The sequence below is a fragment of the Drosophila bipectinata genome, chromosome 3R (assembly GCF_030179905.1).
Source record: "Drosophila bipectinata strain 14024-0381.07 chromosome 3R, DbipHiC1v2, whole genome shotgun sequence".
Lineage (NCBI taxonomy): Eukaryota > Metazoa > Arthropoda > Insecta > Diptera > Drosophilidae > Drosophila > Drosophila bipectinata.
In genome coordinates this window covers 2,945,039-2,972,110 of record NC_091739.1, presented here as the reverse complement: position 1 = coordinate 2,972,110, position 27,072 = coordinate 2,945,039, and the positions used below count along the sequence as shown (strand labels likewise).

Below are 27,072 nucleotides of genomic sequence, written 5' to 3'. Positions count from 1 at the left end.
TGGCATTTGCCACATGATTCGCTTCACAGCGGCCTTAGACGGAGATCCAGTCGCCCGCATCCTGCAGCCCCCTAATAATGTGACACTCTCACCTTTCGGGCCGCCATCCTTTCGACTTTTTCTTTTGCATTCGCCAGTTTCAACTACAAGCTGACTTTGTCTATCGATTTTCCTGCCTTCAATTTGCACCTACGAGTGCACCTGTATTTAATTGAAATCCTAGAGGTCCGCTTTTGAAATCAAATTTAGCGAAAGCCAGAAAACTTCAGCTACCTTTGGCATGATAATTTAGGATTCTTCGTGAGGGTTGAAACTTTATTGCCAAGTTTGCAAAGTATGTGTATCTGCACTTGTCAAAAGACTTTATTTTAATAACTATTTATCTCTTTAAAACATTAAGTCCTTAACATTGAAAATGCAAATAAATCAGTTGTCCAAAGTGGACTAAGATTCAGTTTCAGCATTTGTTTCTACCAGGCCGTAGTGTTTTTTGAATATTTAATAATCTTTAGTTTTCCCAAGTGTGTCGGAGAGACATGCATTCCAAAATACACGTACAAGTGCCGACAGCTGGATTGAGACAGTGGAAAGTTGGACTGACAGACAGCCAGACAGACGGAGATTGTCATGCACAAATTGAAACTTTTCAAGTTACGCTCGAAAAAGTTTGAATTCAACTAATAGAGTCGAGCTCTGGATTGTTTAGTCATACATGCGTGTGCTTCGTGTTGCCATGTTTTATTTGCTGGAAACTTTCGAATGGTTTCAAATTCAGAGGAATTCTGGGGACACAGTGGCAGACCGACAGCTACCCATTCCCCACTGAAATACAATATGTCCTGGGACTCCCCGCTCGTCCTGGCAAAGCGGCTAATGCCCTTAAAGCTGGCAAATATTTACGCATAAATGTTTTAAATGTAAATGCCTCCATTTATTCCAGCAATATCTCATCGAACCCCTCTCGGCGCCTCGACGGCATCTCGAATGTCTTTCGATAAATTGCTGGATAAATGATAAATAGAATGAATGTCTTGAGGCATTTGTGTTTGCCTTTCGCATAGAAGGCGGTCGGGTCGGGGCAGTGTTGGTGTTCTTGTTGCCATTCCGATTGGCGTGTCTGCTCGGATTTAGCCATAAGCTAATCAAATTCATGGCTGGCATAATGATTTCCTGGTCCCGGGTATCTTGTGCGCTGGAAACACTTTTGTCGGTTCTGATTGGAAATTTAATTAAGGAATTAGACAATGTCATGTATCCGTTTTAACGATTATACCCCCCACCAATTATTAAAATGCATCGCTTATATCGTTTATAATGGCTTTAATTAACCGCAAATTGTTCGCACTTTGATGGAAGCTTTTGCTTAACTGGAATTCAATTCGGCTGACCACAAAACTTGTGTCTCATACTGCACACCATTTGCTGCTCAATCAATGAAAAGTTTAATAAAAACATGTCACACACAGCGACAGGCCACAAAACAGAGTCAGGACAGAGCCAGAAATCGAAGAAAAGCTGACTCATTTTTGGGAATAGCAGGACAAAAATAAAGCAACCACAAAAATCAATCTGGAAAGCAGCAAGCAGCAAGGACTTAATTCGAAAGAGTGTTTCGACTCCACTCTCGGTCCTCTGTGCAATCAGTTGAGCAAATATTTACAACCGTAGCCGGAAACACGCTTAAGAAAGCATTTAAATCAGTTTCGCATTTCCCCGAGCACTCGGCTGGAAATGGAAGTGAAAGTCCCTGATCCTTTGCAATTCCCAGTTTTCCTTTTCGCCTTATTTTATTGCCCACTAAATGGCACGAATGATATTTGCCTATGACTTGCCCTGGCTCCCGCCGCTTCAAACAACAAAAGTTGCAAATTAATAATATTAGTGCTAGGGATTCGCATCGTTCTAGAGCTTTGCTTTTGTACCGCTTTACCGAATTTCCCCAAAAGCTCACAGCACCCTGTTTCTCCTGCGGCTTTCGTGAGCTGGGGCGACAATGGTGGATTGGCGGCTCAACGGTTTTCTCATTAGGACAACTTCCGCCGGAGTTCAGGCCCCGAGATGCCATAACTCAGGAGGAGAAACGGCCAGTGGCAGTGTTTATGTCATTAAGTGGCGCTCAACATCCGGAGACATCTGAGGGTGTGGGCCTGACACACCCTTGTGTGTCTGAGGATGTGTGCTTGTGCCACAAGGCATCCCCGAAATTGTTACATTTGTGTTTCGCTTTTTGCGAATGGATTAGTGTTTATAATATTATAATGCGGCAATGTCAAAGACAAAGTGGAATACGAGGTCCAACTGACAAATACTAGACACATCATGGTACTAATTTATTTTGTCAAATAAAGAGTAAATACTTGTGCCCCCACTGCGAATGTAAATTAAAAATCTGCGGCGATTCAAAAGAGAGCTTACCACCCCAAACCCTTTCAGAGAAAAGAAACTTCCAACTTCGGGGAGCCAATGTCTGTAAGAGGATTGTGTGCATATTAGGACCAAAGGAAAACAATTTGTTTGAAAAATAGCCGTGAGCCAGTTCAAAGTCACTTAGCGAACGAAAGAGTCAACTTTTGGGTCGCCCCTCGTTCGCCGAGCAGCTTAAGTATCCTTCATTCGACATGTTTACTTTGCACTCGCCCTACTGGCTCGACCCTACCAGGCCACCTCCCCAAAAGCTACTGCCTCGATACACCCGTTTTTGTCTTCGCAGCCTGCAACTTTAGAAACCATTGAGAAAGCCTTTTGTGTGCTAGTTAGAGGTCCTGCCTGCCCGTCCCTTTCTTGCTCCCTATAGCCCTCTCTCTCGCGCCAGCTCTCTAGGGCTGTATCCCTGTAATATTTTTTTGGTTTAGGTCTCGTTTTTGTGTTGTGACAGGCATGTGTCGGGAGGAGTCTCCTTTTTCCCGGGTCCTTCGCCCGGCCCATGGGCCTAGGCCTTTGTCTCTGGGGCGTTTTCCTCCCATTTTTTCCCTCATTTTTCTACACGTATATTATTTATGCTATTATTGATTTTATATATGGGGGTTCAATAGAGCCGGGACGCGCCCTTTGGGGGCTGCCAGCGTCGCTGCAGATTAACGTGTCGCCAACGCCAAAGCCAGGCGCACGAAATGAAATCATTCTTCGGCGAAATTTATAACCAACTTCGCGAACTCATCAACTTCCCTTTGAGCCGTGCAATTTGTACGTCTCGGCCAGAAAAACACTCGCAGGAGGACGAAAATAAAGAAAAGCGACCGGGTGAGCGAGAGACCAGATTAGGGGTGCTCTTCTTTCAATTTATTTTGTAACACGCGGCGGTCAAAACCTCAATGCGGTCAACGCGCTTCTTGACTTTTTTCCCCCTGCCGCTGCCCTTGTTTTTTCCCTTGTTCCGAGCTGGCCGGCGACTTTTTTGCGTTATTTTAATTTCGACTTTTTAACAAAGTTAACCAAATGTTCGGAATTGAATTTGGGACGAGGCCCAAGTCATAAATGGTCACTCCGGAGAGCGGCTCCTAAGTACACAACGCGGGGCGCCGTGGCTTATGTATTTACACTGCTAACGCCTAAATTAAATTTTAAGCTGTTGATTTGCATTTGCAGCCCGGCCCCGACTGGCTCGGGCTGTGTGTTTATTGAACCCTGATTATGTTTAACAGCGACGGGGCGCGAACAGCCAAAGGAATCAGCATCAACATCAAAATTAGAATCAGAATCCGAATCGGGCACAGGCTCATTAGGCTTTCAGGCTCTTCGCGCTCTTTCTTTTTTGAGCAACGGGGCTAAGGTCGTGCAGGAGGTGGAGGGCTGCCAGTGAAAATGGCTTCTAATTAAGGAGCCGACACACACACACACACAGAGCTCATAAAAAAGGTTAAAGTTAAATAAAGCGCTGGAAAAGTTAAAAATGAGCCGGGTTGCCAGTGCTACTTGTTTTTGGTTCGCTCCTTTGTCTCCGCCGAAAAATCTGTTAAACATTTCATTAGACTTTTTTTCTTCTCTTTTTTTCCACTGGTTTTAATGAAATTAGGCCTGCCACATCAGTCAGCATTAGAGGGGGCCGGAGTGGGCGAGGAAGGGCCTGCCTGGGGTCGAGGCGCAAACGAGTGCCGGGTCGAGGCCTGACAAAATGAAATTAGCCGCGTTCAACAAAACCAAAATCAAATTTTGTACTACAAAGAAGATGAAAAATATACATACATTTGCAATACTATACACGCGAGGGTACACGGCGGAATGTCAACAAAAGTACACTGAGAAAAGTTCAATGTTGTACAGAGGGCAGGAAGAGAAAGCCCACATATTCTTTGATGTTAGGTTCTCTGTGTGTCTCTGCCTAATTTACGCAGCGAAGTAATTTGAAATGAAGGCTGCCAGCGACAGAAGGAGTCGCGGATGCCGATGCCGAAGGACATGGTTCGAAGAATTCTGCTTGGCGAAACCAATTTGCAAACAAGTCAACAATGGCTGGAATGGCTGAAATGACGGCGAAGTGCGCGTAGGCAATAAGCCAAAGTGCAGCCCGATGCTCCATTTTTCTCCGTTCCCTTCTCCCACGGGCCTTTCTTCCGATTCAGAATATGCAAAGAAACCAACTCGAAGCCAGTTAGCTAACTGAGTGTGCTTAGTAAATAGACTCTGGCATAATGAAGCCACTATTGATTGCCAGTAATCCTGCTGTTTGCTCCGATCCTTGACGGAGGAAAATAACTGCAACGCGCTCTTGAAGATTAGCTCTTGAAACTTGTAGTTTTCTTAAACTGCCAATAGACTAATGACTTCAAAATTGATTTATTTCCCAAACTTGAAGTTCTTCTATCTGCTACAAATCGATGTTATTTGTAACACTGACCAGATGATGAACTAATTTGCACAATTAAAATTTATATGAAAACCATTGTGTATATACATAAGATTCGAGAACCTTGAATTTAATTCAATTTACATCAACTTGATGGTGTAAATCGACAGAATGAAGTGTTCTTAGAAACATTACACTCTCCATAAACATTTCTCAGAATTACAATTGGTAATCCGCCTCTTTCGGGCGTATTTTTCATTTGGCAGACAACATGGCAAATATATTTCATTTCGCGCAAACGAAAAAACGAAATGAGAAACAACAAGAAAGGAAAGCTAACTTCGGGCGGAGCCGAAATTTATATACCCTTGCAGTTAAAACCGGATATATATCGCAAACATCGGATATAGTTGGCCGATCCTTATGGGAATAGGAATATATAATCCAATATTTTACAATACAAAATCTAAAAAAAATCCCAAACTTCTATCTTCAAAAATACGAAAGTTGATATTTCTACCAAGTACCATTTCCGATCGTTCAGTTATATGGCAGCTATAGGATATAGTCGGCCGATCCTAATGAAATTTGGTAGGTCGGATCAACTGACCAAATATATAATCTGTACCAAGTTCCAGCTTTCTATCTTCAAAACCACGAAAGTTGGGTCATTTCCGATCGTTCAGTTATATGGCAGCTATAGGATATAGTCGGCCGATCCTTATGAAATTTGGCATGACGTAATGTTTTGCCAAAAATAGCTTACATGTCAAATTTGAACTATCTAACTCTAAAAACACCAAAGTTATACCATTTCCGATCAATCAGTTATATGGCAGCTATAGGATATAGTCGGCCGATCCGGGCCGTTCCGACTTATATACTGCGTGCAAAGGAAAGAAGGGTGTGTGCAAAGTTTCAAGTCGATAGCTTTAAAATTGAGAGACTAGTTTGCGTAGAAACAGACAGACGGACAGACAGACAGACGGACAGACGGACAGACGGACAGACGGACATGCTTATATCAACTCAGGAGGTGATCCTGATCAAGAATATATATACTTTATAGGGTCGGAGATGTCTCCTTCACTGCGTTGCACACTTTTGGACAAAATTATAATACCCTCTGCAAGGGTATAATTTCGTCCCATGGGGTTGAGCTTATGTCGAAAATTGCTTCGCCAGCACAAGGAATAATAACACGAGAACATTTTCAAGACGACTTGAAAAAACAGAAACACAATTCCCCACATGCAGCCATGTAGCTCGCATGCCGCAAGTGGTAATCCGCGTATATGTTGCCGCTTGTTAGTGATTGCTGTTGCTGCCACAATTGTTTGCGCAAATCGTTAAAACGTTAATCAAACAGCAAAGAGAGCAGGCGACACGCCGTCTGCTCTTGTTGTCTTCTGTTCTGGCCCGGTTTGTTTACTCCACAGCCCACGGCGCCAAACAATGGGTTCCCACGCCCACACCTGGCCACGCCAGAAACCGGAGTCCCGAGTCCGGAGTCCGGGACACAGAAACACCTGTGCTGCAGCGCGCCGGAGTCTGGGACTTATTCTGAGCCAGGGCTTGAGCCAACACCCCGCTGGTTAAGTGAAGCCAGCCAGCTGTGAGCCACAAAACCGCAGCGGGCGGGGGTAAATACAGGATCTCAGCCCAACGGAGGGTTTCGCAGGATGCCAGCGATATTTACAAAGGGATTTTATACACTTTTAGCCCGCTTTCCTTTGTGTCTTTGTAGCAATGTATTGGCCGAGAGAACAATGGTCCCCCAAGTACCAATACCAGTTCTGACAAATCAGCAATTGGCCTGATACATCAGGTCCTTTTGAAGCTCTTTTTAAGGTATTGTTTTTTTTTGTTTCCATAAAATATCGAGATAGGTTATCTCTTAGGAAAAAAAAAAATAGTAAATGAAAAACAGCACAAAGGCCCATAAATAAACAAAAACAAGTTTACATACCATTACACTTTCTCAGTTTATGAGGATCTCGTCCATGTCCTTTTTAAATGCGAGCTTTCTGAAAACTTAAATGAACACTAATCAAAAAGGCTTAAATGGCAATTACTGATTTATTGTTTTATAAATAACTATGACATGCGGCCTCTCATTCCAGGCAATATCCAATAACGCACAATCAGGACACTAAGAGTTTGAGCAAAGTGAGAAATTCAGTTTTGCGGGAAAACATTTTAAGAAGCTGTCAACACTGATTAGTGCCCCCAAGCAGTCGCAACCAAAGCCAGTAAAAAACGCCAAACCATGGCAAGCCACCCACCGCCCCCAAAACCGCCGCAACCACAATGGCAACAACAATGGCGAGTGGTCCGGGTCCGCTCCGGGTTAAAGTCGTACATGCAAAGTCACTCAATTGATTTTCAGCAGCTCGTTGTCAATTATCTGCAGTGGCTCGCTGGCTTGGACTTTTGTTTCCCTGCCCATTCAACCGGGACCTGGCTTTGGTCTGCCAAGGGCCGCCGCCGTCTGCCTTGTCCGTTCGTTCGCCCAGTTCCGTTTCGGTCGGTTTTGGCCAGGTCCTAATGGCATTGCCTTGCCGCTGCCACTGGCAGTGGCCTTCGCACACACACATACGGACACTCGCACAGGGAAATGCACAATGAGACACTCGGTGCACTTGTCGAGCGTACTTGAACAGTTTCAAGGACACCAATCGCTGCCAACACACACTGCTGAGCACACTGGCCCAGTCCGTGTCCCTCTGTTTGTCTTGGTATTTGTGTTCTTGGCTCTTGCAAAAATATAAATCAGCTGTTGTCCATGATTCATTGAGTAAAACGCTAGCTCTGTCTCTCTCGTCCTTCCAAGTCCTTCTCTCTTTCTGTTCCTTTTGGGCGTGTGCAGGAAACTGTGTTAATATGCGTGGAACTCTCGTTGTTTGTTAGCCTTTGTAGTGCAAGCCTTTCTCAATTCCATTAGGCCACGTCACCAGCCCACCACCCAGCTAGTCCACCAACCCACTAGCCCACTTTTCTCTCTCAAAAGCAAGGCAGCTATTTTACCTTGGCATTGTGCCAGATGTAGTTGCAACTTAACCCATTTTGGGGCCACACTTGTTCAGCTTAAACTACGTTTAAAGAGCTAATTACTAGACGATGGTAACCAAACGGAATATCCTTTAAAGGGAATTTATTAATGTTTTTATTGGTATTCATCCATAAACATTTTTCGTCAGCTAAAAAACCATTAGAGGTAAAAATCTATAGTTATTTTACGCATTTTTTCCGATAATAAATTTCATTAAGCTGAAAAACATTGCAACATTGGTTGCAGTCTTTTTTGCCATCATTCAATTTATAAATTCTATAGATAATATTTTGTACAGTTTTAATATTTTAAATACTTTTTACATATCCCTTTATATGAAGCATTTTTCCCTCTACAAAGGGTTAAACATATTCAGCCCCCGAGTGGCAACAGCTTTCGGCAAGTTGTGTGCATTCCGCATAGAAAATGCCTTTTCATTTCGCAAAAATTCACTGCGAGCAGAGTTAACTCTGAATAAATAAGCTGGGCTGAATTAATTTCGGCTCGCTTTAAGGGAGTAATCAGTGTAAAGAATTAAATTTTAGTGAACTCCGGCGTTAACATTAATCCAGAATTACACGGGGATAAATTACTTTTCATCTACCGGGTCGGCCGGACGAAGGCTGCGGATGAAGTGTGCGAGTGAGTCCTTAAAAATAGCCGCTGGAAGGACGCGGCCCAGCGGACTGCACATTAAGGCCCACTTGCGATCCAATTAAAGGCCGTTTCGCCGCTCATCGTCGGACTGACTGACCCACATAAATAATGCATAAGCCATAATCTACGAAATAATGCGTTGCCCAATTGCCCCTGGCAGCAGCACTGAACTTGGGCCACTTGGCGGCGCCCTTGCCTACATTTTTTATAAGTTCCCCGACGAGGCGTTCGCCTGGCAACAGCTCGACAAAAAATACATAACAAAATCAACCCGGAAAAGGGAAACAGATTAAAAAGCTGGCGGACCTGGTAGCAACCAGGACAACTCATTGTCGGACGGAGGGCCAAAGCCAGTTGGCTTGGGTGAAATGAACAGTTCTAAGGCCAAAGTATGCCCACAAAAAACCCCACTACAGTACATCTTCTATATTTCCAATTTCCTGAACTTAACAATTTTTTTAAATTGCTCCAAATAAACGGGCATGAAGTCTAAAGGAATTGGGAAAAAGTGCTTCATTACAGAAATAAAAGACTATCCTTCTACCCTTAGACTATCCCTAAAGTCTATAACCATTAGATTTTAAACAAAAAAAAAATGGTAAACCAAAGCCAAATCGGTTCTTGCACGAAATTGTATGATTTATGGATGGCAGACTGTATGTATTTGGACTTGTTCTGGCCCCTTTAATCCTGACCCGGGCTCTGATTTTGCTGCATTAGCCAGGAAGCCAACGTCAACGCCAACGCGCTGAACACGTGACATTTTGCGGCTGAGCCATTTATGGCCTTCATATTTATTGCAATAGTTGCTGCCAGCGGACAATGTGAGAGTGGAAAGTGGATGTGAAAGTGAGCGGGTGTGGGTATGTGTGCTTGTGTTTGTGGACCGAGTGAAAGTTAAATGAAGCTGGCCAAGGGCTTGGGCTGCTGCTCCGGATCTCGTCCTTGTCTGTCACCGTTAACGCTTCGATGGCTGCCTCATATTGACTTTTCCATTTCCTTTGTACCACTTGGAGTGGCCACAGGACAGTGCCAACACTTTAGTCAAATTGAACTTGAATGGTGAACAGAGTCTTTGTCGAAGTCCACCCATTGTTTAGTCTTTTGGTTTTTATAATTTTGAGCGGTAAACAGATCTAATTGCTTTCTATTTTTAATATAATGAGCAGCCGTATCAAGTCGGCAGAAGGGAGCTCCTTGAATTTCAGGCTGTTGAATAAAGTTTAAGGTCATAAAAATTAATTAAAAACAATTTGCCAGCCAGGCGCACAGGCGCACGTACACGCACCACGAGGCGTATGAGTAATTTCTGCTTGAAAACAGTGCTCGCTTTTCAGCGCCGCCCCTTTGTTTTCATAGTTTTTTGTTTGGTTATTTCTTTTAATTAGCGCGTGCGGTCTTGACGCGTGCCGCTTCGCTTTCCCAGCACTTTCTGAAACGCCTTTTTATTTTTTTTGCCCAGTGTACTCTGGCAGAAAGCTCCACAAGCGCTTATGCTAATGTTTTTTGTCTTGTGCCGCCCATTACAAACGCAAAAAACACAAAATATGAATGGGAATATATGAACATTATATGCAGAGGGGATCTCCGACTAAGGTTTTTGTGGTGCGAGATGGTGGGGCGGTGAATATCAAAGAGCCAGAAAGTAAATGGCCGTGTGCTGTTTAAATTCGGTGGTCAACATTCTTGTGGTGCCCGCTATAAACAAAATGGGAATAACAAAATGAAAATTACAAAGCACAAAAAACACCAGGTTGGGGAATAGAGAGGGAAAACTACAGCAGCCTTGACTTGGCCGAATGCAAATTTTTTTGGCGGCCTCGGAGGGCGGAACAAACGCTGGGGCGGGCTGCCGGGCATTGTTTGTTGATGTTGGGACCATAAATTCAAGCCATGTTAAAGGAAAAGTTCGCAACAACAAATCAATAAAACTGCCATCAAGTGCCAGCAATGAAAACTAGCCCCAAAGCCACTTTCCCAACTCGGCAGCCAGTTGGTTTTGAGCCCTCCCACTTATCCCCTGTACACACTGCCTATACTTGTGCATATATTTATGTTCCACGAGGTATGATTACTATATAATAAACTTTGCCAAAGCCGACTGAAACAAAACAGAAAGCAAAAGTTTCCCTCAAGCTTGAATTTATGTGTTTTTTTAAAAAGAGGCAAAAATAATCCCATTGAAAAAGTTAACTGTGAAGACAACTTTTGAGGGTGAGACTGGTTTTTTGATACTCATATAATTATACATGTATATAGGTAGGTCTGGTATCATGATGCTAAAAAACTTATTGATTTTATTTAAGAAAGGCGAAAGAAAGTTCTTGCTGAAGCTGCAGAAAGGTTTTTATTGAGCATCTGCCAAGTTTTCTAAAGGGATATAATAGAAAGTTTCCACTGATAAATATTAGTGAATACTACTTAAAAGTTTACAAACTAAAATGGAAAAAGAATCTTAAGCTAAGTTATAGCAGATTATCACACCAGGGCTTGTAGTACTGTTTCCAAATAAGCAACCGTTCCACGGGCTAATGAAGTAATCATTCTGCCAAAATGTACGGAATATATAAACATAATCACGCTAATCCGGTTAGCTGTCTTTTAGCGTTTCCGTTTTATTTATTCCGAGTTTGTGCTTTCCTCTTGCCTACACTTTTTACGGCCTCATCAGCGGCGTCTGTGTATTTACCCAGGCCTTATAAATAATTTAGGGCAGCGGCGGAAAAAATAAAAAGGAAGCCAAGACAAAATCTGAAACAGTTCATTTAACTTAAATTGCTCGGTAATTGTGCTCAAATGTTTCGTACATTTTCTCATTAAGTGCAACAAATTTGGCCCGTTGTTTAGTCCGTCGTCCGGCGCCCGGACGTTGAGTGCAATTAGCTGAGCATTTTAAATTTGACACTTTAAACGCTTCGACTCAGCTGTCAATACGAGACCAAAGTGGCCAACCGAGCTGTGGGCCATAATGTCCGCCTCCTGCCACCCTGCAGCCGCACACACTCACGTCCTGCCGCCGCCGCCCTTGCAAACGGATGTGACCCATCGACTCGCACAAGAGCAATTAAAAGTCACAGGACGACCCCGACGCGTCGAATGCTCATTTGCATATGACCAGCGTCATAATTACGTCATAATTGCCATGCATCACCCACGCCCAGGCCCATCACCCCAGCACCATTCGACTGCAGAAAAAAGGACAACCAAAACCAGTTCAAAAGAGCTGAAAAGTTAATTACCAGCGGAATCGTGTGCCGTCCTGCACACTTGACTTGCGATAATATTTTTAATTATTTCTAAACTCGACACGCCATCGAATGATGACGCTGGCAATCGCAATCCGGAAATCGTGCAATTCAGGATGTCAATTATAAATGTCAGTTAACGAAATTTGGCCTGAATGGCAGGGCCATCTATTTCCAATAATACCCAATTGTTGAGCGACGACCTCCGTGCCGCAGAAGTTCAATGCCGTGTGCACTCCAACACATTGTCACGCTATCCGTTTTTCCTGTTTAATGCGCTTTTCCCAGTGCATTTTTCACTCACTAGGGGAATGTCCCCTTGCATCAGTTATTGCCCTCTAGTTTATTATTTATAAAAGCACTAGAACATATGTTGGCTTAACTATTTTGTGTAATTAATCAAGGAACATTGCGGAAAAAGTGAGGAGTAGAGTTTATCTACTAGATGCTACTTTTTTCTTATTATTAGAAATTTATAAATTTTCGTAAATGATGAAATGGTTGTAGACAAACCACCTAATTTTTGGTGCTTTGGAATAGGCCTTTAGAAGTAACAAAATAAAGAGACTCTCTATAACACCTAACACCTCTAAAAGCATCCGATTTGGCAGAATTGAGATATGGTTATTATAGCAAATTGTTCACAGTAAATTAATAAATAATATATTGACTAAGATTAGCAGCAATAAATATATTTTGAATACAATACTATACAATAATACAATAGTATACTTTTGATTAATGCTATTAAATTATGAGATAAAAAATTTTAATAATAGTATAGAATTATATCTTTATTTTTTTATCTGAGCAAATTTTTTCACACTAATCATTAATCTTATAATATCTGTAAACATCTGCATGGTTGCATAAATCAAATATTAATAAATTTTTCTTTTTCAATATAATTTTATGTATAATTTATTATAACTATTCTACCCTCTAAAGCTATTCTAAAATATATCCCCAAACCCCAAACCTTTTACTTGCAGAGGGACTTAAAGCATTTATTCCTTTAATTCATTAGCCAGGATTTAAGGAAAGCACACACACCGCTCTGCGTGTTATTTCATTTAATTTTTTCATTACTCGCCCCGCGGCTGCCGCGCCAAACAAATGTTGCACGCCATGGCAGGCTCCCAGGGGCAAAGTATCGGGCGGAGTGGGACTTTAGGGAAGCATGGGGGGGCACGATGCGCGATACATGAATTCACGATACAATTAATGGCCGTCAGGAGGCACAACGTCTACGGGCCGCATTTGATTTGTATTTATATTGAGCAGGCGGGGCACGAAACAGATTTCCACCAAGGACCCACCGGGTCCGGGCGGCTGAAGTCGAACAAATATTTATAACCCAATCACTATATATACAAGTATAGGGGCAATCGTCTGCCAGTCTGTCACTCACATGAAGCCGGAGTGAAGTGGAAATGGCCGTGGCATTGACTGTGGCAGGAAAAGTCACGCCAGGACGGCTACCGGGTAAACTGGCGTAATTGAAAGCGACTTCCTTGCGAGTGCCTCTCAAGGGCATCCTCGCATCCGGCTGGCGCCAGTTTATTGAAATCGGTCTAGAGTCCGAGACCGATTATCTGATTGCTGGCCCTGATCCACTGGCCACTATTCACTCCAGCGTTTACGTTCAGTCTGGCCTGGCATGTAATTTGATTATATATGGTGTGTGGTCCAGTCGGTATGCAGGATGAGGCCTCCAGCCTTGCCGCAATGTTTGTCTAATTGACAGTAATTAAACGAATGCCCTCCCCTGATAAACTGAGTGTGAGCCCGAGTGGCAACAAATTTGCCACATCAGCCTGGATGTCATAGCCAAATTGATGGATGATGACTAGGGCGACCAGGGCGTGGAGCAACAGGACAACGGTTAAGTCATGCGTGCGGGCTTAGATTATTGGTGGTGCTGGTGTTGCCGACAGGACATGCAGCGTCACTCTCATATTAAATAAAAATCAACAAAAGTGTTGCACACTGACATGGTGATACTCATCCAGTTACAGTAGAGACTCCATCAGAAAAACGTCCTTCCAAGTGAACTACATTTGGAGGGAACACACTGTGGAGTACACTATACAGTCTATCAACCACATTTCGCTGTTCTCGGTAAATATTTTCACTTCAGCTAACTTGATTGTATAAATTCTATAATACTGCAAGCAAGTCCGAGATTTTCAAATGCCAATGTCAGTGCCAACAGCCAGTAGCAACGACAAAGCCACTACCATTGCCAGTGCCACTGCCAACGCCCCTGATGCGTATTTGGCCAAAAACTCGATTTTCGATTTGAATTCGTTTGCTTTTATGCTCTGACCTCGTCCTCGGCTAGTCCTCGTCCTCGTGCCCTTCGGAAGGCCTCAATTGTAGCAGCAGGAGGTATATTGTGCTGGCATTGCCGTGTGGCCAAGCCGATGTGTTTGGTAATGTGGCTGCTGCATTTGCAATTTCTAAATTCCCGGCGCCATGCAACGGCAGCAAAAATTACAGTGGCAACAAGATTGAATAGAACGCCCCAAACACAAAAACTAGCAGCCCCCAGGCCCACCTGTCCATCATTACCGCCGTCACTGTCCACGGGTTTCTGGCCAAGAGCTCCAACAACGCTGCCACCTACCACTTCAGCTGCTCCCACTGCATTTTGGCCCCGGGACTGGCCTGGCTATTTCGTTTTCAACTTTTACTATTTGGTATTTGGCTATGGATCTCCGCACTCAGTGTGTAGGTACTTTGCAAGTCTGTCGACCAGAAATGGCCAAAACCCGTATGAAAACTTTATCAGCTCGAGACGAAATAGTTAGGGAGAAAGTTTGGGAAATCCCATAAATGTTGGTCAAATGTTTTTAAATTTTCGAGAAAACTCAAGTAAGAAAATTGTACGGGTATCTGTGCCTTGGCGAAGATTATTCGAAAAGTTTTTAATTAGTTTTCGGTCGAACTTAAAGCCAACTTACCACTCACTGACCAGGTCCTTAAAGTTGGTTAAGCAAGCCCCTAATCGCATCTTATCAATCACCCCGACAGGTAGGCTCTCGAGTCTATAGTAATTAATATTTGATGCAGGAGCGACGATAAAGTCGCAGCCATTATGCAGGTGTGCTCGACATCAAAGTGGCCGCAAGCACAATACTTGGCCCATAAATAATCCGGTCGCAGCAAACAATACACAAAGCCAATTTGAAGCCTTTTTCGGCATGGCTGAAATTTGATTAAGTGAGTGCCACACCCGCCGGAGCCGCAAGAGGGGCGCAAATGGGGCCATCAATTCAAATCAGTCGGTCGGGCCACAATAAACAGGGCTTGCGGTCGAACCTGAGTGAGCGCTGCGAGACGCCCGCCATATTAGCAGGCATTTTTAACAATTCTCCCTAATGGCCGAGATCGCTTTTGGCCAAGGTGAGCTCGCAGACAGCCAGACCGGCAAACATGCCAACAAACACGCCGCAAGCAAATGAATGTTTGAAGCGGAATGGCGCCGTTTAATCAGGCAAAGTGATTTCGCCAGCCTGTGTGGGTCTGTGTGGGTGTGCGTACAATCAACTTATCATTTTGCATATGTGTGAGCCAGATAGAGCCGGAACCAAGAACAAGAAGAAGAAGCAGCCGGAGCAGGAGCAAAATCAAAATCTAAGGCTGGCGAGGAGGAGGCCCACGTAGACAGGAAGCCCATCCAGTGCCAGCTGATGTTAAGGTAGTTTAACCTTACGCAACGACCTAACTGTAAATCTACGTCCGCTGTCATGCAAAGTTCCTGCCGACTGCCGGAGTTGCACTGGAAAAAATATATTGAAAAGCTGCAGAATTAAAAAGAAATATTTGTGAGACAAACCTTCTCTAAAAAAAAAACCAATCATAAGTAATTATATTGTATTAAATTTCATCGAAAAATCTATAGCTTAGTTGTTAAGTAGTTTGTAAACAGTTCTTTGAGAAATTATCTTTTTAAAAATGTAGATTGCCTTAATGTAGACTTCTTTAGTTCCGAAAAGTTATACAAGCTAGATCTTATTTATGTAGTATCATAGTAATAATATTTTTCCAGACAGATTATTGTTTTTATGGAAAGTGGAAATAAAAAATTGAAAATTGCACCTTAAAATTTCAAGAAAATATCCAAATTAAACCCAAATATAAACTTTTTGATATGTTTTCTTATAAAAACTAAATATAATTTTTAGATAGTTTTTTCCGAGTGCAGTCCCGACATATATCGAGCCTTCATGTGCGTGTCTGGCTCGCGACTTTCCTTCTGCCTCTCTCCTATTTTTCCATTTTTTTTATTTTTTTGGTTCATTTTTCCCAAGAGGTGGAGGAAAATTTATTACCATTTTGCAGTTATAATGTTTCAATATTTCCAAGAGGGCACCGTACTAGGGCTGGCCCGTGTGCCCATTATCGCAATTTAAGCCCGATTGAGGCAGATATATATCCTTCGCCTAGCGGCTCCATAGATTTGCCAGACTACGTGATGTATGAACCGTAGCCTGGATCCAGAATGCATGCGAGCCTACCGGCTTTAAATGGAGAGCGACCATCGAACGGATAACTTCCAGGCGCTTTTTCAACCACCTGCGGTCAATAATTGCTCCTGACTTTAACTGGGGGATTTCTAACCGGTGGATAAGGCTTACTGGGGCGGACGGCAGGAGCACGCCTGGTTAAGCCAACTAATTGGCATGTGGCAAGTTTCTAATGAGTTGCCCCAACTTTCAGAGCCAGTTGGGGCAGTAAAAACAGCTGCGTCAGCCATGACTCGATGCTTAGCCCGGCCAAGACATCTGGTCGTAACTCATACAAATCAAATGAATGGCAAGCCCCGAGGATAATTCTTATTGATAGTGTTTCTTAGTTCTGTTTGAATCTTAATTTGCAACTGAAAAGCATAATATTTCATTTTCTAATTTACTTCTACTACCAATTACAGAAATTCCAGAAAAATATAAGTTTTGCCCAGCAAAAATGGTTAAAAGGGAAAAATTTTAAACTCATAGTCCTCGAAATAAACATTTTCAAATTAGGTAAAATATTCAACTTTTATAAATGTATTGTGAAAGTGGTTGCACTTTCAAATGGTAAACGATGAGCACGCACTCATCGAAAATGGATCCTGTTCTGAGATTTTTTTTTTGAAAATGTTGGCTGCAAGCCCCGCAAAATATTTTTATGCTTCATCAGGCCGAATAAAGCCAGTAGCTTTTGGTTTTTGGGGAGGGTCTTTTTTGTGGCGATGTGAGGTTTTCTGGGGGGAAAAGGATACTTTATCAGCTTGCACACAAGCACACATATCCTGCTGCAGCCGGTACATCAATTCCCTGCCCCAGAGTGCCTCGCATTTCCAATTTAAGCGCGCCCTGTGACTATGAAAATTGTATTAATTTTTCCAATAAAAAGGACCTGGAAAATTGTAAAAATAATTCCATGAGAGAGGTCAGCGTAAATAAAATTCCCATGCTTATTTAATTTTTGGCTGTTTATAGCGTCGCCTGGCTCATTTAGAATGCAAATTTGTCCGCACGCTAGAGTCGTGGTTGGACTCCCGCCTCTCGAGTAAACAACGCCAACTTTTGGGAGCTGCAATTTATTTAAATAAATAATAAATATATTGTATGCACTATATATACACATCATTAGATCCTCTCAAAACACGGTTGTAGGTAGCTAACAGCATAAACTAGTCATTTACTTTCATAGGTGGATTATTTTTGCGTCGCATCGAATTCCGCTTGCCGTCATAAGTGTCTGTGGGAGTATGTCTAAGTTGGTTCGAGCCTGGCCTCAACCTTGTCCTGGGAACGTCCTCCGCATTCCATGTCCGTGTCCGCATTCGCATCCGCAGTGTGGTGTCCTGGCGTCCTTGTCGTGACTTAATCTCCTCCGCCGCCGCCACCGCCGCCGCACACTTGAGCACGTTTTCCCAGGCGCGGCTTGAACGGCACCGATTTCTTTATCATGCGCGACATGAACTGCCCGCCAGTGGCCTCCTCGCTGCCCGCCAGAGCCACGCCCACTTCCAAGCCCCTAGAGCTGCGACCGCCGTCGCCGCCGTCCAGTAGCTGCTGAAAGTCAATGCTGCGGCCAAGGCGTGGCGTGCGCACGCGATAAGCGGGCTCGCCGCTGCTCTGCACTTTAAACAAAAAATGCCAGAAAAGGATAAAGGGTAAACTACAATTTGACCAAAATTAAGCTCACAAAATGATACTTTTCTGAGATCTTATCTTTGTCTGACTCTCATATGGATACATATCTTTTCAAAAAGACGAGCCGTTTGTATAATATTTTTCTATCTGCATAATATAGTAAAAAGCTTATGGAAACAGTAAGCCCCAGTAATGGAGATGGTTGCGTGAACGTGATTTGGAATCCAATTAGAAGAGCTCAAGCCTCGAATCGTCTTATTTTCCACACATTTCGTCACGCAACCATCTCCACGCGGCATAACGTATACGCAGTGTGAGCCTGCGAAGCAGTGTAGGATGAAGGACTTACGCTGGCGCAGCTTTTGCAGCAGAAGGTAGTAGGTCAACGGCGGCATGCTCTCCAAGTCGAATTCCTGGCCCTGCGGCGGCACGGCGTTCAGTGGCAGAGTGGCACTCGCCTTTTGGGCCAAACTGTTCTCCTCCAGCTCGTCAATGATGTCAGTCAGCTCCTTGTACTCGCCCATGGCGCGCTTATGCCGAGCCTCGTTCATTGATGTCCTTGCTGCTGCTGCTGATGCGGATGCTGATGCTGGTCCTGTTCCTGGTCCTGATGATCCTCTGCCAGAGGTAGCGCTGATGTGATTTGCCAAATCCAGTTTGCTCGTGCCCTGCCAAAATAAAGTGCCACAAAGCAGGGCACACGAAAAAATGAAAAAGAAAATATTTGAAATATTTCCTTGGAGACTGTTTTTTTAGGGGGCCCTGGCTGGAGAGGCTGCCAAACTGTCGACACGTGTTAAGTTATTTTTATGCCGCCTATTTATGCTCATACTCGTACGTGCCCCGCACACACACAGCCATCTTACCACACCGTGTAGGTGGGTGATTCTGCGACTGTGTGGGTGTTTGGTGTGTGCGAATGTGCGAGTCAAGCACTTTATTGTTTCAATTTACAACCCGGCAGGCAGCGAGTGTGCCGCTTGATTAGACAACTCAATGTAGATTGAAATGCCGACACCTGAAATCGGCTTGTGAATCGCACTTCGCCCATAAACGCTCCTCTTCGCCGAGGGCGTCACTTGCCCTTTCCCAACCTGGCATTAAACCCCAATTTTGGCAAACCATTTTATGTTGCGTATACGGCCCGAGGGGCCCTAACTTGCGTTCGTTAATCAAATGCGAATCGATATCCGGCTGCAGCTTAATTGGTAGCATACTTGAAAAATGCTACTGACAGCCAGGAAATGAAGGCAACCGCAAGGTGCAGAACTCCAAGAACTGCGTCTTTCGCAACGGATTCGGGTGTGAATCCTGAACTTGAAATCTAGGAACGTAAAACTGCCAAACAACTTAGGAGCCAGCAGCTTGAGCAAATTATCGTACCTGGCTAACGAATGAACTTGCGCTTGGGCAAATAGCACTAATTAAGTGGCGCTTGTTCGGCTCGTTTCACCTCGTTACCCGCACTCCGCCTCCACTCACCTGCAGGGACTTGGCCTGGCTGCAAACAAGGACGTAGAAGGACGCCGCGATTAGCAGCAGTGTGCAATAACTCGGACGACACATAACTCGATTGGTTGGCTTGCCCGGGGCGGTTTCTGTGCTCCGCTAAGGACACTCGGGGACGCGGTGCTGCCTAATGACTCTCTGCCGGACACTTTGCCGGCCAACTGATGCCAGCAGTCCGGCGATCCTGAATTTTTATAGCCCAGACTCGGCCGGACACCCCGCAGTCCATAGAAGCCTGATTAGCTCCGCGAATGACAGGCGCTAAGTGATTTGTTATGCACTCTAATCTGCATCGACTGCCCGCTGGTCGAGGCATCGAGGCATCAAGCGGCAAATCCAAACCGGAAGCGCCACCAATTTGTTGCAATCAGAGCGATGGTAAACAGGGCACAGTCCATGGGAGGGACTTTTTCGATTGGGGGTCTAATTGAGGGTCGAAAATCAAAGTGTTTATAGGGCAATCAATATAGTTGGGCTTAAAACACTAAGGAAAATGAGTTGAATACTTGTTTTGTATTATAATTTTAGAAGGTGGATATCTTAGAGTTTCTAGGGATTCTTACCTAATGGTTATCATAAAAAAAAAGGATAGGTTCTTCCTAGGTACTCTTTTTACGACCAAATTGTATTCATTAGCTTGAAAAGAGTCCCTTAACTTGTAAGTAACATTTCGATCAAGTATTAGGAATTGGGAAATAAGTATTATTTCCCTGTGTATTAGGAACGCAATGGGATTGGAGCAAATCAGAGCGTGTGAAACGCCACGCCTCAGCACTCAGAGGGCGTGGGCATTAGTGACAACACCCACGCCGAAGCCAATGTCAATGCCGGTGCCGCCGCCAATCGATCAATCTTATTTAAATGTTGACAGTTGTCTGCGCAATGTATCTCAGCTTGAGGCCTGCCGAAGCTTGTTGGGGAAAGGATGCTTCGGTGGCTTGGGTGACTTGGATGTCCCTGCTGCCGTTGTTGGCTTATTTAAATGCCATTTCTGAGCCGCATTAGGTTCAATTTGTTGGGTAAACATCTGCCACACCTGGACCGAAAGACCTGGGAATCCAGGCCCCCGGGACACTGGGTTCGGGCCTGTCAGCAAGCATTTTAAATCCGATTCCAGAAGCTCCGATTGTCGATTGTCACATCAGAATAACGGGTCAGCAAGGTGACAGCCCAGTGAAATTATTTACACTATGTGGGAAATATAATCCCAAACCCTTTGCCGCCTTTCAATAGCGTCACAATGCTGCAAATCACTAGCATTTTCAATTAACTAAACTCGGACATCAGCCATCCATCAATCCGCTGCCTTTTCCTGGTCTCGCCCTTGCAACCGGTGCAGCTGGGGCAGCAACTGCAAATCTGCTGGTTGAGTGTTTATTTGTGCCACTAATTTACACAAACATGACCCGGACACGTCGACCCAGAGCTGAACCCGACAACGGTGACCTGACGACCCCCAGATGGCTCTTATTTATTTAGTAACTCAATGTGGGGCAACCTCTTGTCCTGGCCCTGCCTGGATTCAGAAGGATTTATCTGTTTGCCAGAGTGCTGAAAATGGAGCCTTAAAAGTATATCCTTGAACGAAAAAAAATAAACAGCAATAAAGTAACAAACAATTTATTTGCAGCCAAAAATGGGAGAAAAATGTTGTGGTGATTAGTTTAGATTGTATGACCTTCATCCGTTGCGAAATAATTGTGAAATATTGTAACAAATTTCAGCAAAACCTGAAACAGAAACACAAACTGAACTGAACTTGGCTCAGCCCTTTTAATTGTCAATTTACGTCAAAAACAGTACAAATGGAATTAATTTGACTGCAAAAGCTGCCCTTGCATTCCTAAAAGTTTCATTTTGTTTCCATGAAACCAAAAGTTCCGGCAATCGAATAACCTATGACCTCAAATGCAGATGCTTTGCTTGATATTTCTCTGTCAATTATTGGTAAGTCAGTAATCTGCACTTATCTTGTCGGTTATCAGTTTGCCGGGAGGAAGCTCTGGCCAAGGACATCCAGTAAGTTGTTTGCCATCGAAGCTGCAGCGGTTCAATTATTTGCTCTTGTGCGTTTTATCAGCCCGCTAATGCTTCTCCGAAGTTAAGCCTTCAAGTGGCGCGCATCTAATGCCCTTAACGCCCACTGGTGTCCTGTGTCCCTGTGGCACGGCTCGTCCTGGCGAAGGGATTTAATTGAATTAGTCGTGTACAGTACGCGAGGCGCTTTGAAGTTTGCACTTTGCGCCTCCTTGCGCCACCCACTCCGCGACGCCTGACAGCCACGACCCCGTATCCCAGGTTCCAGGACTCTCTGTTGACCCACGAAGCTGCCTCTGTTGACGTTTGCGCTTAAGCGGAACTCGAGTGCCGGAAGGGCAGCGGCTTTATAAAGTTTCCGGCTCAGGATCTGGCTCCGGCCCGGGCAAGAGCCCATAATTAAGCTATATGGTGAGTGTTGGGACCAAAGACTTTGCCAGTCGAGCGACCAATAAATAATGAAATTTATAAAGCCACAGAACAAAGCAAAATGAGACTGGGGAGCGCGGCTATGATGTGGTTTTTATCCTTCGAAAATCCGAGTATTAAAACATTTAGTTGCCAATCTTGGCAGATACTATCCTCTGGTCGGTCGCCGAGTAAACAAACCGACAGCCGAAGGACAACGCAAGGAGCTGTAACTGTCATGTAATCGACTCGCCAAGGCTGCGATTGTCTCTGTCTTCTGTCCATATATATCCTTTACAAATATTAAAATCAAAACGGTGAAGGATGTTCAAAGAAAGAGAAACAGGAAAATCCAATTCGTTATACGACCTGGATAACGACTTGTAGCCAACGATTTATGTGACTCTCAAGGACTGCACTTCCTTTCGATGCGCCACTGATTTTTCTGAGAGGAATTTAGCCAAGAATAGGGGATTTGGCTGTTCAGATAGTACAGCCACAGCGAGTCTGACTCGGAAAAACTTGCCACTCTCGGAGCTTCAATAATCTGGCTTTAATCTCTGTTTTAAAGCAACAACATTGTGTCTATATGCAATTCCCCACAAGTGTCAGCACTTGACAGTCGCTGGGGATGAGAGCATGGCATATATATGCACATATACTCGTATAGTACGAATGCAGATGCGTGGAAGTGCTCCCTCGCAAATGCATTGCATGCCGTGTGCTCACACTGCGTATACGCAATTTATTTCTGTTATTTTAATGTTCCAGAGGAAAGTTGATAGACCGAAGGACGACCGGGACTGGCAGACTGGCGGACTGGCGGACTGGTGGACTAGTGGACTGGCGGACAGTCGGACATACCGGATCTGACAGCTGACAGTCTCCGAGTGAAGATAGGGGGTTGGAGCTTTTGTGTAGCTGTGCACAAATTGCCGGGCAAATCAATATGCCAGCCAATGGGTTTTATGGCTCCTGAATTTTGTATGTGCGCTCACATAAAAACTCCCCCGGGCGTCGCTAGCACTCGTTTCGCCAATTTCATGCAATTTCACAGCCTTCACACTCCTTCGATTATTTCATAAATTATTTATTTATTCATTTGCAGCTGCCGACTGTCGCCGACTGTTGCGCTCGCTCGAGTGCCGAAAACTGCTGGATTCCAATCGAAATCGAACCGGGTGCTGGCTTCTCACCCTTTGCCACAGAGGCTCTGAAATGAAGCGGAGCTCTGGGAGGGAACTCCGACTTGCCGACTTGAAGAGTGAGAGCAACAGGAAGAAGAACCAATATGACGACGAACTTTGGCCGACTGGTTGTTTGCATTGCAGATTGCAATTACTGGAGTTTTAAATTTCACGGAGCCAAAGGTAAAGCCCAACTGCTGCGAGGACGAGACGTCATCATTATGGACCCGACTTTAATGAGCTGCCCTTCAAGAGGGACGCGCCGTGTGAAGTGACCATGAAATTGAAAGACATGTCGGGGGCCACAGTCTCTGAGCTTCTTGGCACAACAATGACATTGCCCCTGGCTCTGGCAGGCACACCAGCAACATCGGCATCCACCAGCAGCAGGCTGGGCAAATCGATAGCGGCACTTGCCACAGGTAGTGCCGCAGCCCTAAATGCCACCGTTGCAACAACAGCAGCGACAACAACCAGAGCCGCCACCACTAATGGCAACCCACTGCTGGCAGCAGCAACATCAACATTAGCCACCACCCTGCCACCTGCAACGGCAACGACAGCGACAACAGCTGCAGTTGCAACATCGAGTTTGCCTACAACACTGCAATTTTTAGATGCCTCGTTGACTTCGCTATCGTTAACAGCCACATCATCGGCGTCGTCCACGTCCTTTGCGTCCTCCGAGAGTCCGTTTGATTTTCTTGCCACAAACACAACAGCACAAGCCATTGCCAACGACAACACTAGCCACATTCTCGAAGAGGGGCTCGATCTGGACGAGGAAAGCTGGCTGGATGTATCCCTGCTGGTGCTCAAAGGATTCATCTTCTCGTCAATCATCCTGGCGGCTGTCCTGGGCAACGCACTGGTCATCATATCTGTGCAGAGAAATCGCAAGTTGCGGTAAGTATCTGAGAACACCTGCTTACACCTTGTGAACCTGGTGAGTCAACCGAACCGCCTGAATTTAATTGACGGGCATTGCCAGTGGCAAGGACAATGCAGGTAACCGGCTGCGAGAGTCCTTTGTGCCAGCGTAATAAATGTAATTTAAATGAGCGACAAGTGGAATAATAAAGCACAAAACGAAGTTAAATGCGACACACAAGCCCATCGCTGCCATGACAGTGGCGCGATGACAGGACGCCCCAGAGTGCACTGCAAATAAGTGTAGCATAGCATTCAGGGCAGGGCTCGAATCCGTCCCTTGCCACGCCCCTAGCCCTCTTTCCCCCGTTAATGTTGCTCAACGTATATGCGTGCAGCAGCAGAGCACATCGCGGATGTTGATTAAAGAGTTTATTATGACATTATACTAAAAACCTTAAAGTGCTCAGCTTACCGTTTACAACATTATTACAGGACATAACCGGCTTGGCATACAGGGATCTCTTTAGGATTCTAATAAAAGATTAAAAATATCTGAAGCTTAAAGGAGGTAACAAAACAAGGAGATTACGAAGAGAGAGTTTTTTAAATATTAACTGGAGCTTAGGGTTGCTTTTTTATAAAAGATATTTTCTTTCAGACTTAAAGAGATGCATTTAATTCAGGTACTGAAATGGACTGAAACATGGTCAAGATAGAAATAAAATAAATAATCATAAAATACCTTAGCACATTGCCGGGACGACTGGTTAGCTGTGGATGACAGGTGAGAGTTGAAAGGTGGCTCGCCAGTCGAATGGCTTATGACAGGCGTGGAAATTGCAGCATACAGGTGAACTGTTGGCCTCGGAAGACCGGAAATGGAAATGCAATGCTATGCTAGCTGCCAGGATATAGTGGGGTTAAAAAGGATACACACACAACAGGACTGGGATCATCTACATATGATTCATATTTCGCTTGTCATTCATTTGGAAAGGTTACGGTCCGGTTCAAGGGGACGGGGTCCGGACTCCGGAACAGTGCCATCCACACGGAATACGCAACCAAATACCAAACCGGGGATACTAACAAATTCTGGGACTATTGTTTCGTTCACAGGGTGATAACCAATTACTTTGTCGTCTCGTTGGCCATGGCCGACATGCTGGTGGCCCTCTGCGCGATGACATTCAACGCCTCCGTGGAGTTGTCCGGCGGAAAGTGGATGTTCGGCCCGTTCATGTGCAACGTGTACAACAGTTTGGATGTTTACTTTTCCACGGCGAGCATCCTGCACCTCTGCTGCATTTCGGTCGACAGGTGGGTACATAAAACTGGTTTCTTTATTAAACGCCAGCGATTTAAATCCCAATAGTTTAAGAGCTCTCCCTCAAATTCCCCAAACACAAATCATTAATCTTGCCCAGATGCCCGGCGCTCAAATCCAAATCACTTTCAATACCAACAGAAGAAACAATTAATTACTGTGAAAGGCTCGCGCACATCAAAAGCAAACATTAGGCGGGGCCCGTATGATAAATGCGGCCCAAATGATTTGCAGCCGGCCAAGGCGTGGGCATTTCGAATATACGTAGTACGTACCCCTCCCCCGCCTATTAAATCCCCCAGCAATCCCGAAAAGCTGTTAATTGGCGCCCTACCCGACTGGAAGCTCCAGCAGCTGCTGCTCCTCTTTAGAGCTGACCAAAAACAATGGGCCAACACCGTCCGAGGATATTGGCCAATGGACAGTGGCGTGGGTCCTTTGTCTGTTTTAATTAATTCGAGTTTCGCTCACCTTTCGATGGCCGACAAAACACGGCGCAAACAAAAGAAGGCACCTACATGAGTTCAAAAAGAACGAGAAGCTCGGACAAAGTTTGCGATTTCGTTACCGACATTGGCACACCATTTGGCTAATTTAGAGCAGCCGTGAAATCGAAATTCAGAAATTTATGATGTAAATCTAGCTACCTCATTAGTAGATAGCTCATATAGATTATACAGATAGATCATATATGTATATCATGGGGGTATTAGCTCCTTCAAATTCTAATAAAAACAAAGTTTTCGCTTTAAATTTTTAACGATTGGAAAATGTCCTGCAACCAAATTAAACTCAAAAGCATCCACCGAATGGGTTTGTTTCTAAACCAAAAAACAATACAAATAATCGAATGAAATTTGGTTTAATTTTGTAGTTTCAAAATAATTGCAAACAAGCAATCGAATAAAATGCAATCAGTTTTAATTTGGAAGCAAACAATAGTCCAAAATGGTTGGTAATGAGCTCCCGATTATTTTATGTAGCCACTCCTGACTGAGTGTACTCGCAGTTTTTGATTATTCTGCCAGCCAAAGGACGATAATCAATTATATTGTGGGCCAGAAAAAAACAAGAAACTACGACAGGACTGAAAAGCACCTGCCACCAGAACTGTCCGCAATCCATTTCCATTAATAAAACTTCGACAACACCCTCTTTTGTCTTCCATCTCTTCCGGATCCGACCGTTTAACAGATACTATGCCATTGTGCGTCCCCTGGAGTATCCATTGAACATGACGCACAAAACAGTGTGCTTCATGCTGGCCAACGTCTGGATCCTGCCCGCCCTCATCTCGTTCACGCCCATCTTCCTGGGCTGGTACACCACCGAGGAGCACCTGCGGGAGGTGTCCCTGCACCCCGACCAGTGCTCCTTTGTGGTCAACAAGGCCTACGCCCTCATCTCCAGCTCTGTGAGCTTCTGGATACCCGGCATCGTGATGCTCGTGATGTACTGGCGCATTTTCAAGTGAGTGAGCGCTGTTTCGGGTTTGGTTATTGCCAAGTTAATTGCTGTTCGATTCTCTCCGTTTGTGGTTTTCCAGGGAGGCGGTACGCCAACGGAAGGCCCTCAGCCGCACCAGCTCCAACATCCTTCTGAACAGCGTCCACATGGGCCACACCCAGCAGCCGACCAACCTGAGCTATCTGCATCCCAGCGACTGCGATTTGAATGCGGCGTCCACGCGGGAGGAGACGCACAGCGCCCTTAGCAACCTGGAGGTGAGTTTGATGAAGGAAGTTGGTATCCTTTTGGATACAGCGAGTATTGCTAGAGTTTCATTTAAAAATTGAAAGAGATGGGTTCTAAATTCAGGCTCCACCGCCAGGCAGCATCAAAGCC

General features: G+C 44.6%; 2 protein-coding genes across 4 annotated transcripts in view; one reads left to right on the top strand and one right to left on the bottom strand.

Moving 5' to 3' along the window:
- Octbeta3R (Octopamine beta3 receptor) overlaps positions 1-27,072 on the top strand; it is a 35,330-nt gene that overhangs the window by 1,897 nt on the left and 6,361 nt on the right. For all 3 annotated transcript variants that reach the window (XM_017245605.3, XM_017245604.3, XM_017245606.3), the window contains exons 2-5: positions 22,949-23,933; positions 25,020-25,220; positions 26,422-26,697; positions 26,774-26,951. In XM_017245605.3, the coding sequence (XP_017101094.2) occupies positions 23,305-23,933; positions 25,020-25,220; positions 26,422-26,697; positions 26,774-26,951 (1,284 nt within the window). In that variant the 5' untranslated portion in view covers positions 22,949-23,304. The remainder of the gene's footprint in view (positions 1-22,948; positions 23,934-25,019; positions 25,221-26,421; positions 26,698-26,773; positions 26,952-27,072) is intronic.
- Hug (protein hugin) lies at positions 17,312-19,546 on the bottom strand. Its single transcript, XM_017245607.2, has 3 exons — positions 19,369-19,546; positions 18,236-18,554; positions 17,312-17,873 (listed from the first exon to the last, which is right to left on the bottom strand). The coding sequence occupies exons 1-3, from the start codon at positions 19,450-19,452 to the stop codon at positions 17,614-17,616; spliced, it is 663 nt and encodes a 220-aa protein (XP_017101096.1). The 5' UTR covers positions 19,453-19,546; the 3' UTR covers positions 17,312-17,613.

Excerpts from the sequence above, each read along its gene's own strand:
- Hug (XM_017245607.2), bottom strand. The coding sequence starts at position 19,452 with ATGTGTCGTCCGAGTTATTGCACACTGCTGCTAATCGCGGCGTCCTTC. Across the intron at positions 18,555-19,368 it reads GCCAGGCCAAGTCCCTGCAG|GGCACGAGCAAACTGGATTT; the intron begins GTGAGTGGAGGC and ends TTATTTTGGCAG. Across the intron at positions 17,874-18,235 it reads GCTGCAAAAGCTGCGCCAGC|TGCAGAGCAGCGGCGAGCCC; the intron begins GTAAGTCCTTCA and ends TTTTGTTTAAAG.